The 15,412-nt window shown below is 35.2% G+C and overlaps 1 protein-coding gene across 5 annotated transcripts; it reads right to left on the reverse strand.

The window, feature by feature from the left end:
• Positions 1-297: 297 nt before the first annotated feature.
• Positions 298-12,127, reverse strand: LOC143468692 (voltage-dependent L-type calcium channel subunit beta-2-like). 5 transcript variants are annotated; one of them, XM_076966039.1, is made up of 12 exons: positions 11,981-12,127; positions 11,785-11,883; positions 7,503-7,622; positions 6,680-6,802; positions 6,145-6,352; positions 5,713-5,797; positions 4,751-4,907; positions 4,465-4,633; positions 3,706-3,857; positions 3,371-3,466; positions 3,124-3,285; positions 298-2,220 (listed from the first exon to the last, which is right to left on the reverse strand). In XM_076966039.1, exons 1-12 carry the CDS (start codon positions 12,056-12,058, stop codon positions 2,131-2,133), a joined length of 1,539 nt encoding a protein of 512 aa, XP_076822154.1. In that variant the 5' UTR covers positions 12,059-12,127; the 3' UTR covers positions 298-2,130. The 5 variants fall into 5 exon arrangements, with proteins under 5 accessions (XP_076822154.1, XP_076822153.1, XP_076822155.1 ...); XM_076966038.1 differs by having other exon boundaries at positions 4,751-4,910; XM_076966040.1 differs by having other exon boundaries at positions 3,115-3,285; positions 4,751-4,910.
• Between the last annotated feature and the right edge of the window lie 3,285 nt (positions 12,128-15,412).

The following is a 15,412-nucleotide window of genomic DNA, read 5'->3' on the forward strand; positions in this document are numbered from 1 at the left end:
AGTTCATTATTATCCACACCGACAAATAAGTTACAACCACGCGTAATCCACACTTCAACAAAGTGCAGACTGCCGCAAGATTAGTTATTACGCCTTCAAATATTAGACGTATTGACACACTAATTATCACGTAGCGATGTGCCTTTACAGTACCAGGAATTGAGTACGTCTTGTTGATTGGCCTGCAAATCACTTTACACTTGAATGACCTGTTAGAAAATTAATTACAAAGCGGCGTTCTTGGACCGCATGTCTACCCACGTGAGAACGTGTCTGTGAAAATGACGCAACATGGCGTAATATTAGGAGCGTGTGTATTTCGTCAACAAAAAAACAGATCAAACTAGTAGCATGGAAATAACATGCAAAGTGACAAAAGAAATCGGCAATACTGTACCTGCACAAGAATTCACACCAATTGCAAAACAATGACAAACACTACTGAACAATGCACAAACACGACGTCATAAACTTAAGGCAGCAATTTTAAAACTTTGTTTTGTTTTTATCAAAACGTAGAATGCTTCGTACGGGTATAAGCGATGCGAGCGCACAGTACAAAATAGATACTGCTGGCACAATGAAAATGTAACAACTGCAATGTACACCATGTTCCGCAATGAATGCAATAAGGCTTGGTGCGTGGTTGACCAGAAATGGAAACGTTTGTCGTATTTCCCGAGTGGATCGATAGGTATCGTTCTGACTCAATAGTTCCAGAAAGTTGCCTGAAACATGCAGCAGCACGATAAATGGTTGTTGTTCAATTCGGAACCGCTTAAACCCTGTGCAACCACTGAAATATTGTTAGATCAACGGCACAGTGTGGTAAAAATCGTATCAGATAAGCGACCAAATGAATGAAAAAGTTGACGTAAAAATTGTGCTGACGTGAAGACAAAAGAAAGAATTTAGTTTGTGATTTGAACTACATCGACAACTAGAAACGCATTAAAACTCACATGCAACACAAAAGAAAAGCCGGGTGGATGGAAGCAACAAATATTTCGCTCCACTGAAAACAAGCGCATGCAAAAAAATTGACACCGTCAATTTTGAAATTGGCTAAGACAGCAATGAGCAAAAAAACAATCACATAAACCTAAACTTCATTACATCCTACAATTCAATATGTCAAGTCTATTTCAATAAAAACGTGCAACTTATTTCGACAAGCATATTTTGACCAGTAATAACCTTTCAGTTGCGAAGGAAATCACGTGGCTTATAACAGTGGTGGAAAACGGGACAAAGCAAAATCTACGTTGAGTAATCAGAGGCGGTTTCATTCCACTAATGCAGCAGGCTTGGGTAATAATACTCGTTCGTAAAAAAGTTCGACATATTTCAAGAATCAAACGATGAAAAAAAATAAACAAATACTGGGCACCACAATTAGTATTTATCATACGTAAGCAGTCATAATTGGCGGGAAAAAGCAGCTGTAAATTATCAGTGGCAAAAGGCAAATCTTTTTCAAATATCAAAATGTGCACGTTAAAAAAATGGTGATCGGTCAATTCAACACAAGAACTATTCAACCTACAGATGTTGGTTGGGTCATCCTGGGTTGAATCGTCGTGTGTTGGAATTGGCCTGGAACCAAAATTATATGAAAGCGTTTTCCTACTTCTAACCTTTTGCGGCGGGTAGACATGTTATACTTTTATTTAAATATTAATTGAACGGTTCCGACAAAGGCAAGATACGCGAGGGTGGTAACCATAGAACAGTTATTTACAATATCTCAAATATGAAATGCAATGATAAAGTTTTCTTGCAGCATCTCCCTATGTTCAAGGGCGTATCTGATGATTCGTACATCGGTGTTTTCAAAGAAAATTTAGCTCTAAGTTCCCCAATCAATCAAAATGTTGTCTTTTTCAGAAAGAATTTAAGAATTTTATGGCGAAATATATTTCTTAAAAAAAAACAAACGTTCTGATTGTTTTAAGAACTTTGCTGAATTGTCTCAAATATTCTAATGAATATGCAATAAAGTTAATGCAATGAAATTCGACAAACGATCCACCGCAAGAAACACCGCCATCTGAATTCTAGGTCGGAAAGAAAATGGATTCTTTTTAGCTTTAGTGCTTCTTTTGTTGCGGAAATATGCAGAGATCCAGGTTAGGATTTATTTTCTTGTGGTGGTTTCAGTGAGCCCCGTCGTGACGAACGTATACTAAAATTTCGTTTTAATGACGTCAGCACATGAACCTGTGTAAAAATAAACCAAAACTGGATGAGAGATGGTTTGATTGGAGACCGACTGCACATTCAGAAGTGTCTTTGTATGTTCAGGTTAATTCGCATTTCCAACATAAATTAGTTTTAGCCGACAAATAACACCTGGACTTAAGCAAGAAATTCTAACGGTGTATCACACATGGATATAATTGTACGAAATATGAGCGGTATTTTGGCGCAACAAAAACAAAAAGCATTCCTACAGAAGTAACAAATCGTATAATTTACACCACGACATACTTTTAAAACACAGCACATTATCACAAGTAGTGATACAAAGTGTAATGTAGATGTGTAGCAAAATGTATAAACTAAATGCGCGTTCTAATCATAAGATTCAGAACCAGGCAACAGATAATTAATAAAACGGAAAGCTTGTTAACTACAAGCCATTATATAATTGGTGGAAAATTCCATAAAAACAAGGCTAGGTGATGCACACTTATTCTGTTAACATCGCAACACCAATTAAATTTTGAAATCTATTCATACGCATGATGGAGGACCAGCTGTGATAACTAGTTAACACTACCAGTAGCTAAATTGCTGAGTAGCTAGACTAAGCTACCGAGCTTCCACTTGTATATTATATATAAAATATATCAGAGCATACAGGCAAGAATGGAGAATTTACAACACGTAGCACAGCAAGCATAGGAAAGTGATTCAAAAGTACAAAGTCTTTTACAACAACATTTTCAGAAGAGCCTGTCAAAGTATTTAACGGAAAATGGAACTAGTGATAAAGAGGAAAAGCAGTAGTTGAAATGTAGCCTTGCCTGGCAGAAATCCAGCCGAAGAAGTGGCGTTTTAAAGGTGAAATCAGCATGAAGCACTGCAACATAAAAGCACCTGATCACCTACCTATGTTACCTGTAAGTTAGCAGGCTGTGCGTTGTGTGTACTTCGGGCAAGGGCAGGGTTGCTGTACATGTTAGGTGGATGCGTGGCTCTCCAGTACATTTCAAGGTACTCAGCGAGGTGGTCGCAAGCATCCTGTAACTGATTTTCTTCCAATATGACGTCAAAGAGATCCTGTGATTTATTAAATAGGAGTCTAACTAATTTGCTGAATTTAAACAGGCGTTTTCTTTCCACCATATGATGTCATCGGGCTTACCGGATTGCATTGTGCCAGTTTCTCTGCCGCCATTGTTTGCATGTTGAGATGTTTTATTTGGGACTTCCCCCGTGATTTAATTAACCTCTGCAATACCTAACAGAACGCAAGTCTTATTCAAATAACAACAAACTTTCATAATAACAAGAAGAAGCAGAAGTATTAACTTTTCCAATATTTTTTTACCATATTATATTGAGAATGGTTGTAGCTTCGACCGAAACATTGATATAACAAAATGTTTCTCAAGGTTTTCATTTTTGTTCTATTGCCAATTTCTCCTACAACTGCCGTAAACAGACAATAGAAATCTTCTTACCATGACCTGAACTAACCTTAGTTGATGAGATCCTGAGGCAGACCATGATGGGAGCAAGGGAGGTTTTAGAGAGATGGGAAGGATGGTTGATGGTGTCTGCATCCAGCACAACCAACTGCAGTGTTCGGGCAATTTCGAAGATTCTCTCAATTTCGTACTGGACCTCAGCTTAAAAGCAACCAGCCGGTAAGATTTTCAAGACTGAACTGAAAGCTTATCTGTAATGACTATATCTTCTACTTTGCCTTGTTTGTTTTGGTGGTTCATCGACCGTATATTACCCACTACTGGGGACTTATTTGCATAACAAATGCAAATAAAAATTGCAAAACACAGTTAAAAGTATGGGTATAAAGACAGATAATACCAAGCATGCCACCACTATATCCTGAAAACTAACGCCCCCGAAACAATGTTGAATTAACACAATGCTAATGGTTGAGAGAAGTTACAGTTGAGATTTGATCATTTGGGATTTTGTCGTTAGGAAAAATGTATTTTGGAAATTGGGCGGACCAAGAACTTGTATAGTAACAAGTTTTCAAAGAAATGCTGCAGTATGCAGTTTTTATAAAACAAAAAAAATTTAAAATGAAATTTATCATAACTGGAATTAAAGCAGACGACTGCTTTTGTTTCAACTCAGTAAGTGTGGATGCTCAATGTGAAGAAATTTACAGTACAGTTTTTTCCAAAACTCAAGCAAAAAACACAACCAGATTCAGATTATACAGAAAACAAGAGTCCAACTGACGAAAGCATAGAAAATACCAACCTACACTTGATCTTGTGTTTGACTTTTCAATAGCCGCACGTTTAGTTGGGTTGTTCAAAATAGATCGTTTAGCCAATGCAATATCAGCAGTAACACGTGTGATTGAGATCCGACCTTCAAATCTCCGTTTCAGAAAGTCGAAAATAGCTTTTTGCATCATGTCAGTAACCTTGAAAAATGCCAAAGCAAAGCAACAACCAAATAAAACAACAGGAGTCATCACATTCATTTGCACAAAATATTGCCCTACATTAGAATAAGGTAGCCTTGATGTCGCAAGTGTTACCTCGTAGCCTTTAAGGGACGGTCCGCATAGAATAATGGGTCTCATTGATGGCACGACATCATAAGGTGGAACGTTTTCTTGTTTTTTAAAGAAAGGTTTTCTCTTTCCATCCTTGTTCACTCCAGAACTTGTCATCGATGAAACGCTCGTCTTTGGACTTCTGGCCAAAGCATTCAATAAGCATGGTTTGATGGTTTTACAGGGTAATTTAAATTGAAATTGCGAAGAAAAGTACGAAATTGCAATTTCATGAACACAAGAAAGTTATAGTTTAGTCGTGTACTTCAAGGGCAATGCTTTATTGTTTAAATGTCTTGTCATAAACAGAAAAACAATTGCTCCACTCTACCGCACCACCACTACTTTCAGCTTCATACTATCGCACTTTGCATGGCAAAAAACAATATGATTCTATCACCTGCATTAAACTAAACTCTGCTTTATTGGACCTTACGTTTCAAATGGATTAGTTGGTATTTCTACAAGATTATCAATATTAACATATTCATTAACAAATTATGAAATCTGACACCACAACACTGAAACAGGAGCATCACCAAGTGTGGAAAACAAAGCAGAAAAAACAACAGATCAATAAAGTAACCTCGTCAAGTTACAGCTGGCCAAATTCTTGCCAGCAAATTGAATTAGAATTGAACAAGCGCAAGGGAAAATGAAATCAAGACAAACATGGAATACAAGAAAATTTTACTGCCAAGCTAGTTTTAGGTGAAAATCCATGGATATTTCAATTTCCACAATATCAGTTCTACAGCAATTTAACTGCTAATGAAGATCACCATTGAATCACAAAATGAGTAAATAGAACTTTTCACCTGACAAAACAAATAGACAATCCCAATACAATAAATAAACTATAGAAAAGATATAATAAATAAACTTAATGAAACTAACCAGCGCCTTACAATGTATTTACAACAGATTTACAGCTTTGTATTTACCTTTGTGCAGATGAAGAGAGGTTTTGTGCGTTCGTTGAATCATATTCATCGTCATCAGCACCAGTGGTATCCATATCACAAGTGACTACATGCACAATTGGAATTTGATTTAGAAATTATTTTGACCATTATTGGCACACCAATGCATCACATAATCAGAAAACCTTGTTTGGTTTAGTCAGTTCAATTTAAGTTGTCAGTGACCAAGAAGGCAACAGGGGCAGTGTTTTTAAGGTGTTTTTGAGAACCAAAACAGTCCTTAAATTTCACCAACGGTCTCTTAAACTTAAGCTTTTGCAACCACAGCAGAAAGTTTGCAGGTAGTTAGTTTTTAAATGTGGCAAAAATTTCTCTCGTGATCTCTTAAAATTTGTTAGCGGTCACCAAAGTTAGATCTTGAAAAAAACCCGAACAGGGGTTTTCCCAACTCACCTGACGAAGGTGGGGTGGATCTCTGAGATAGAGTATTGCCTTCACCCAGGGTGGTGGTCGATGTTCCCCCGGATTTTGACATGTAGAACTTATTTGATTTTAGGTTTTGCATCTGCCTCAATGCTTCAAGTTTAACAGGAGACGGAATAAAGCCAACGCCGCAACCTTCTTTAACTAATCTTCCTATCCACCAGTCGTTGTTAAATTTCTGCAAGTTTTAAGCGATTGATGTAACATGCTGCTCACACTAACTTCCACTGAGTAGACAATAAGTTATCCCGTTCTATGTTCTATGGCAAACGTGCAGTGATTGTAAAAGAAATGAAACATACTAACTGATCCGCATTAAGTTATTCAACTAAATTAAACTTAATTCAACAAATCTAGTTTTTTAATAAAAGGTGTCTGCATTATTTTATCTTCATATTGACGACAAGTAACGGCAGTACAGAAACAATGATAATGCTCAATTATGTTACTGAAGTAGGAATGTTAAAGGGAAAAAATTGTCTTTGTCGAATTACGACTTCGTTACCTCTTTTATATGAAGAAAATCTCGCACTTCAAATGATACAGCTGATCCCTGGACAGGAGAGTCATCGTCATGACTACCATCATAGCAGATGTTGGACCGAACAGCAAATGCAACCGCCTTTGTCTAAAACACGAACAAAAAATCCCCTATGGCAAAATTGTAGCTAGCAGCAAACTAAAATGTTACAAAAAGATATAGTTAAAGGACCTTAAATGACCTTTAGCTATAGATGTATGTCAGCTCGACAACTACGGACATGCCGAATCGAAATTATATCATAGATGTATGAATATTAACTTTTTCCAGTCCTTCACAAATATGAATCTTGCAGACAAACTTTGGTAAAATCATTGATATTGAATAAAGCAAAGTTAAGTCATCGGTTGCGTGATTGACTGCAAAGATGTTGCAGTGGTTGCAAGATCTTTGTAGTTTCAAAGAAGCAAAAACAGGTCAAATTTTATCGTTCATCACTGAAGAGTTATATATGTTTTAGTATATTATCGCTATCACAGAGCGTAGTGGGCAAAGTTGGCAGGTTCAAAAACAAACATGGGTACAACCCTGATATTAACAAACCTGTTAAAACTCACTGACACCACATCTTTAAAAATCGAAACTGATTTATTAACAACATTTTACAAGATATCTGTGGTCATCGAATGACTTTTATGTGCCGAAGAAACACTATAAGATTTAATATAATAACTTACCCACTAACATAAAGGAAACATACACATGTGGTTCTAGTAAATTCTAAATCACCACATATAGTTATTGAGTGGCCTGAACAAGTGAGCTAGCAATTGAATGACACAATTACCTTGGCCTTCTCCAGTTGCGCGAGAGCTTGACGTTCGTTCTCACGACGAACAGCTTCACGGTCCTCCTCTAGTGATATGTCCGAGTCAGATGGCCGACTTGTGTAAGAGTCGGCTGAAAACTGAACAAAAATACCGACATGGTTGACAATTTTCCTCACAATACAATGTGTACAATGATGAACTTATAGAAGTTGTTGGGGTTTTAGTAGAGTTCACCAGCAGTTATCTGAAGTATATCACAGTCATAGGTGGGCAGTACCGAATTACTGTACCACGGTACTTTTTCAATATCGATACCGGTAGCGTCGATACTTTTGAAAAAAAGTACCGAATTACTTTTTACAAAAAATTTCAGCCGGTCCCAGTACTCAGTACTTTTCACATGATTATTTCAAAATTTTAACTTGATATGTTTTCAAAAATACATGTTAATTAATCCTTAATACTAATTTTAGAAATTTATTTTTTAAAATCTAGAAATGACAAGCAAAATTGCAAGCGATTAACATCACATATGTTTTAACCTGCAGTAATCTTTATCGTGGGCATAATAGCAGCAAACATTGCATTTGCAGCAGCATTTTTTACACAAAAAGTACTGGTACCGAGTACCGGTACCTAACTACTTTTTCAAAATAGTACCGAATACCGGAACCTTTAGAACATATTTTACCAAGTACGCCACCGACAGTACTTTCAAAGTACCAACTGCACGCCTCTGATCACAGCTCTGTCACTTTGTAAAAAAATTAATGTCCCATACTATGCAGACCATTGACAACCATTAAATAATCATAAGTAACTGCAGATAATCCATATCAATCCTCAAAACTATCTAAATTCCAGTGAAATTTATGTGAGCATTTGTGACGATTGTAATTGGCTTTAAGATAAGTCTTAAGCACAAAAGGCAAAAGCATATCAGTATATACCAGAATGAATACCATAAATCTAGATTGTAGAGGTTACCTTGGGAATAGACAAGGTCTTCATAAGTGTGTACTTTACACAACCACACAATATCTTATGCTCCCTTACGCTGACAGAAGCATGTTCAATGCATACTCATAAATCACAATAAACCAAGTATATACATTTTCATATGTCGCTTAAAGATCAATAGAATAATTGCTGATAGTATCTTACTATCTTGTGTAACAAACGGCCTCCACAGAACATAAAAGCTAATTTGTAGGGTAAAGAGTTCACGTACATCAGAGACTTTTCCTATGGGAACAGAATGCCTGCTGCTTATTAAGTGCAAGACTGTCACCTTGAAATGCGTGTGAAGCTCTATACTACTTTCCCATTGCCAAAGGATTAAATTGAAGGTTAAAGAACTTGCAATCAGATGCTTTTAGTTAATAGATCATAGTGAGGCAAATCAATATACTACGCATACGCCACATCAGCAATGCGATTTAATCAGTGCTGTATGATGAAAAAACACAACTTAACATATGAAGTATATGTACAGATAGCAAAGTGTCCTACTGTTATAGCAACAAGTGCAGCATGATGATGTAATGTTAATCAACAAAGCAGAAACAACAGTGGAAAGGTTAACTGATAACCTAGAACAACTTTTTTATGAAACAATGGCGATAACAGAAATTATGCATTTTATTGAAAGTTGCATGGTAAACAGCTGTACCTTACGACTAAGCTTAGTGTCATTGTCATAAACAAAAAGACACTTGGCAGCAAATCCTCACTTAAAATTTCACCAAGTCCTTGCTGTCAGCTTGCCAAGCATGCTCTGGAGTACTACCTCATCATTAAGCAAAGTTAGCAGACTGGCTGCAATGAAGTTTCAAGTATGCAAGTTTAATTCAATTATTGTGCCAATTTAAATGCCCTTGTAAAGGTCAAAAGTAAGCTTGAAGCAGAACAGGCATCAAGTATAGAAGTAATATAGATACAGAAAAAAAACTTTAGACTTTCAAATTCACTTTATATAGCTATTAAAAGCAAACAATCACACAGTACAATTTTCACAAGAGATGTGCATCACGTACCAATACTTAACCAGCGAGATAAAAATCTATAAAAATAAATGAAAACCACTCCATTAGCATCGTTGTCAAATCAATTTAATAAATATCTTACCTGCCACTCTAAACCAAGCAGATGGTCTGAAGAGGACATACACAATTGGTCAAGCATTGTTTAAATTTATTCTATTCAATCAGATGTATGAAAAGTAATTAACTTAGTAATGCAAACCATAGGCAGTTGATTTCTACCGGTAGTTAATTTTCCTATAATAACACAAATATGTTTTATATGATATTTCTATGACCGTATGTTGAAAAACTATCATATGGTTGTCAAAGTTTAACTTTACTCTAAAGAATAATTTTTATCTCCAAACTAATCTATAAAACAGAGATTTACTAATTTCTTTCTCTATTTCTTGATTCCTTTTTCTAATTAACCTGATATCTTCTTTTGGCCAACTTCCAATAAAGGCCCCTAAATTCTAATGTTTTACAACGTTTTTTTTTTTTCAATAAATCAATCCGTCCAACTGCCTAAGCCCTAAGCTACTCCATTACTCAAAGCTGCACCTTAAGTATGAAAATTATGGCCTACATATGAAAAGTGCTTTGCCAAAATAAAGGCGGATGTATTGAACAAACAGAAAGGCAAAAATGATAAAGATCCAACAAAAAGTAATCTTAAAAACCAAGTCAGTTGATGAAAATTATTTTATACACTTATTCCTCCAGGTTGCTCATTGCCTATCACCCGAAACTAGTTTTAGTATGAAAGGGCAAAGTGTGTTATTGCAAAGCAACCTGCTTTATACCAATGTCATGCATAATGAATGAAGGGGACAATGAGCTGAGAGGGTTCTAACTCATATTGTTGGCGAACAGGATAATTGTTTGTTGAAACTCAGTGAAACCAAGTTGCAGTAATGGAGGCTGAAGGATGCTTTTAATTACTTTTGTACTCACAAGTAATCCAGTAATCTCGATCCTGTGAGTCAGCTAATTAATGAGCTGTTGTAAGTTTTGTTGGAAGGCACATATTTAATTTTAAAGGAAAATCATCTTCTATTGATATGGACCAGTCGATAAAATTTTCTAATTGAATATGAACCAAAGTGAGCAATTGGGAGTTTGGATACCGCCGTTTTCAGCCCTTGTTTAACTCAAAAATGGACAGAAAAATATGAAAACAAACAAATCATTTAGTTAAGTAAACAAATTAATAAAAAGAAACATGCTATTAGTTATATATATACACTGTTAGACGCAAATATATCCCGCAAGATACAAAAGTCAACTTATGCTGTTGTAATACGTAACACAGAAATTAACAAGGCTCTTCATGAATCTTTTCATTATAAATTAAATATCTGTCTTAGATTTTTTCGGCCTTTTAATTACAAGCCTATTGATCGAAGTAGGTTCTTATTTTGAATGTAAATGGAGAAACATTTACTACATATGCTGCCTTAAATTCCACCTCATTCTTTTTATAATAGATAAGTTAGTTGGTTATCACTTAGCATTAGTAATTTGACCGATAAAACTAAGAAAACAAAATGAAATGCACTCGTGTTAACATAAGTAAGTTATTAAACAAGAAAATGTTTTCAATGATGTAAATAGAGTTAAGTTGGTTAAGTTTTGCAAAATTTCATTAGTTGAATGAAATCATGCAAAACCAGCTAAATTTCAAGCAGAGTTTCATACAGCGCTTGTTATCCTCAACAGCTAATAAAAATGGAAAAATGAAAGTTTTAGCTTCGTAGTCACACCCAAGTGTGTTTCTTTAATATGATCAGGTCTTCGATAAATATTTAAACAAAAGCATGTCCTACATATAATTTAACAACTGTATCTAGGTTTATTCAGTTTTCACTCAAATTTTTTGGGCAATGTAGTAGCATAGATTCTGACATCCTGCACAAGGTCACATAAAAGGAATGGTCTGAAACAGGTTAAGTCAACTGGAGAGCAGGCGCATTTGACCACTGTCAAGATTGTTTCATACGCCCTGTTAGAAAATTACCGCTGGAATTAGCAACACAAAAAGAACCCACTGTTCATTTTTCAGACTGACATTACTGTGTTTTCATTTTTCACCAATAGTTAGTAATAATCGAAAGGATTGGATTGGTTAAAAAGTAAAAGATTATTTGAAAGTTATACATGAGAATCTTCAAAAACTGAACACTGTTTTGGTGAAAACTTATTACATATGTAATATATGTAAATATTATATAAAATCATAATCAGCATTTTACAAAAAGCTAGTCGGCAGTACCTGTCTCGGTAATGAGGACGAAGATGATTCACTCACACTCGTGCTTTCTTCGTTTTTCGCTTTGAATTTCTTCTGAGCTCCTTTCAAAATGGACGAGTTCTGTAAATATACGTAAATCTATAAGAAAAAATTATCATGCTGACAATAGATTTTTCAAAGATTGTTGAAACAAAAGCAAGTTTAAAAAGTATGTTACCGAATCCTTTACAGGAATGCCCAAATCTGCCTGGTGCGAAATGTTTCTCGAAACCATGAACTGGGTTTCCACAGACATCTTAATGTAGGGTTCAGTTAAAAACTTACATACTTATTTCCCTGAGATTTAATATAAGCATATAGTTAAAATCTTTTCAGTAGAAAAAGCTAAGAATTACATTAAAGATGATGCTAAAATTGTAATTAATAATAAATTAATCTACCCACGTCAATGAACCCTACACTAATCCCAGCAAATAGAACATGCTCACATTCAATTCTCACAAGATGAAATGCCAGCCAGTAAACTTTCTTAAACCACAACAGTCTCTTAACTACTACAATCCTTGCACTTATACACAAGAGTATTCCTCTCTACGTCAGACACATGAATAGTGTTGACATACAGTTCTTTCATATTGTGGAACATGATTAAAGCATGTGAAAATATTTTGGTGAACTTGTAACATATTTAGGTCTGTTTACAACATGTTTTAAAGATTGCTACCACAAGTTACATGTCTATTTCATTAAAGCCTAACTGGCTAAAGTATAATTGCAGGATTGAAACAACAGTGCATGCGACCTTAGTTGGTAAAACGGCATGATGCAACAAAGAAACAGAGTCATGCATGAAAAACACTAAGAGCTATAAGAAAACAATGATTGAATAGAAATTGACCCTTCCGTTGATGAAAAATGTTTAAATTATTCATGTGCAAGTTAGTAACAACACATACAGTACATTTTCCCTGTATAACATAGCTTTATAAAATGGTAACTTTGCAAAATTAAAAAAAGTTCACATTCAGTATGCCATATGAATCAAACAGATTAATATATCCATTTTTCCAAAATTTTAACACCAACATGGTGTTTAATGGCATTAGATATCACTCACACAATGCTCAATTTTTAATGTCCTAAGTTGTAGCTGTTAGAATCTGTCCAAAAAAAACACTAATGTATTGAAATACAAGTAAATATTTTATGAGTTCAACATATTTCTACTACAGTATATAAGTAATCAATTGCCTTACGCAGTATTATTGACGATTCAACTACTTTCGCCTGGTAGTAATGCTAATAGCTAATATCTGTCAAAGAATCTTAATCTCTTAAAGTAAATTATGACAAATCAGATATTCACATCGAATAACTGATTATTTGAATTTTGAGATAAAAACAACAATGCATACATGTATAGGCACTGGAACCACAGAAGCAGGGTGTTTTTCGCAACACGAAATTTTTGAAACTGGGCAATATGCCCTGACTTTCGCAGCTAGAGTATTTTAGACAGTGCAATATTAACTACAGATTTTTACAGGCAACTTTAGACATTGATGAACATGTTCAGTCTAAGGCGGGGTTTCTTAAACTGGGGTCTGTGAACGTCTTGGGGGTACGCGGACTAGTTTTAAGGGGTCCATGAGGGCTCAATGGAAATCTTAGTGTATACTTTCAAAAATGGAATAAATTTTTCATAAGAAAAGAGATTACGGTGGCATTATGCATTTAAAACATATTTTTGGTCAAAAATCATTTTTAATCCTATCTAATCAGAAGTTTATCACAAACTTGTAAAGACCTTGCAAAAGATGAGGTCATTGAACTAAGGGCAATGGGATCGTTAAGAACGTCCTTTAATTCGAAAACTATTGGCGATTTTTGGAGTTCGTTGAAGCAAGCATATCCTCTTTTGGTAAAGAGAGCCATGGCTGCTATAATCCCTTTTTCGGCTACATACTTATGTGAGTCAGGATTTTCATCCTTGGTTACTGTCAAAACAAAGAGTCAAAACTGGTTGGATGCAAAAGATGCGTGTTGCCCTGTAGCAGCATCAATTCATATTAATGAGATTAAATCGAAGATATTGAAAAACAAATTGCATTTGCTATTCCTTAAATTTAATAAAACAAAAATTTTGTTACCAATTCATTTTAATTTTATTGCGTTATGTCCAATTCATGCAGTTCAAAAATTTTTTCTAGGACTTTAGGCCACAAAGGGGGCCAAAAAAATTTTTCGGGTCTGCGCTAAAAAAAGTTTAAGAACCCCTGGTCTAAGGTAATGACATTTCACTATCGGCTTTTATTAGACATAAACGATAAAGTGTTTGAGACACTTGTATGCAACTTACGAAATTGTGAAATTAAATTCAATGCAGAAATTTACCTAGTAAAAAAACTAGTACAAGGCAGTCTAATTTAAAGCAACTAAAGAATGCAAATTAACTTGTTGCCAATGTAAACGCTACAATATATATATATATTTAATGTGATAGTTATGCAATTAACTTCTGTTAATCGAGAGCAGCAAATAGGGTTTAGGAGTGTAGTGAGCACTCAGAAAGTTTATAAATAGTACAAAATAACTAAGCTTATACATCAATCACATTTTGATCTTTTGCAACACCAGTTTTGCAAAAGTGGTATAAACTATGATGCGTAATTTTAGGACAAAATTATGAACTCCAAAATTATAGAGCCACCAATTTTGTTCACTGCAAAATCACCCAAAATCCCTTCGGCAATACCTTATTTTTTCATATCTGTGCTCGAAATGAGCTTATTGAAAACATTGCAAGTAAAACAAACATAAAATTACCTCTCTTAAGAAAGTACCAATTAAATCAATTTTAATTATTCTAAATACAAACTAAGTTTGTTATTGTGCAAGTTACAACTCAAAAAGAAATAGGCAGACATTGGGACGATCATGAGAGACGTTCTTTTTTTCAAACTGGGAGCGAGAGCAGGAACGCTATTTTGGGGTTATCCGCTCGTCGCTCTTTTTTTTGGACAAACAATACTATGAAAGCACAAAATAGAAAAATTTAAGCGTATTATTTTTGCGTGGTGACGTCATAATGACTGCCTTCTCCGTCACAACAAAAGGCCAAATTCGCGATACAATTTTGGCAATAACTGCTTAATTATTATATATTATTAAAAATCCATTCACCAGTATATTTACTAACAACTACTTTTTAATTTAGGCTAACTTATTTCTGGACTTGCCCCACAATGGGACTCATCTCTCAAATGGAGCCACCTCACAAAAATAACAAAATCATGAGAAAAAATAAAGGGGAATCCCAGCAAGTTGGCGTCGAGGAGACGCCTAAAAATGATGGGTCTATTTCTACAAATAATAATTAGCAAAACTTTAAACCTGACAAACAAATGTAGAAACCGGGCCTTTGTAGGAGCAACGCCCGGTCGCCAGTTGCGATCCGATCCCGCTTGCGCCACCGAGTGGCCCTGTTGTTCAGTAACGAATGTAGGGAAAGTTTAGGGACTGTAGGCCCATTCGAAGGCCTATCTTAAACAATGCAAAGTAACATTTTTCAATTTGAATTTGCTTCTAAACAAGCCCGGTCACCTCGCTGAGCTTTTGTATCCGACGAGAAGGACTTAATGCAATATTT

This window comes from Clavelina lepadiformis, chromosome 8 (genome assembly GCF_947623445.1).
Source record: "Clavelina lepadiformis chromosome 8, kaClaLepa1.1, whole genome shotgun sequence".
Taxonomy (NCBI): Eukaryota; Metazoa; Chordata; class Ascidiacea; order Aplousobranchia; family Clavelinidae; genus Clavelina; species Clavelina lepadiformis.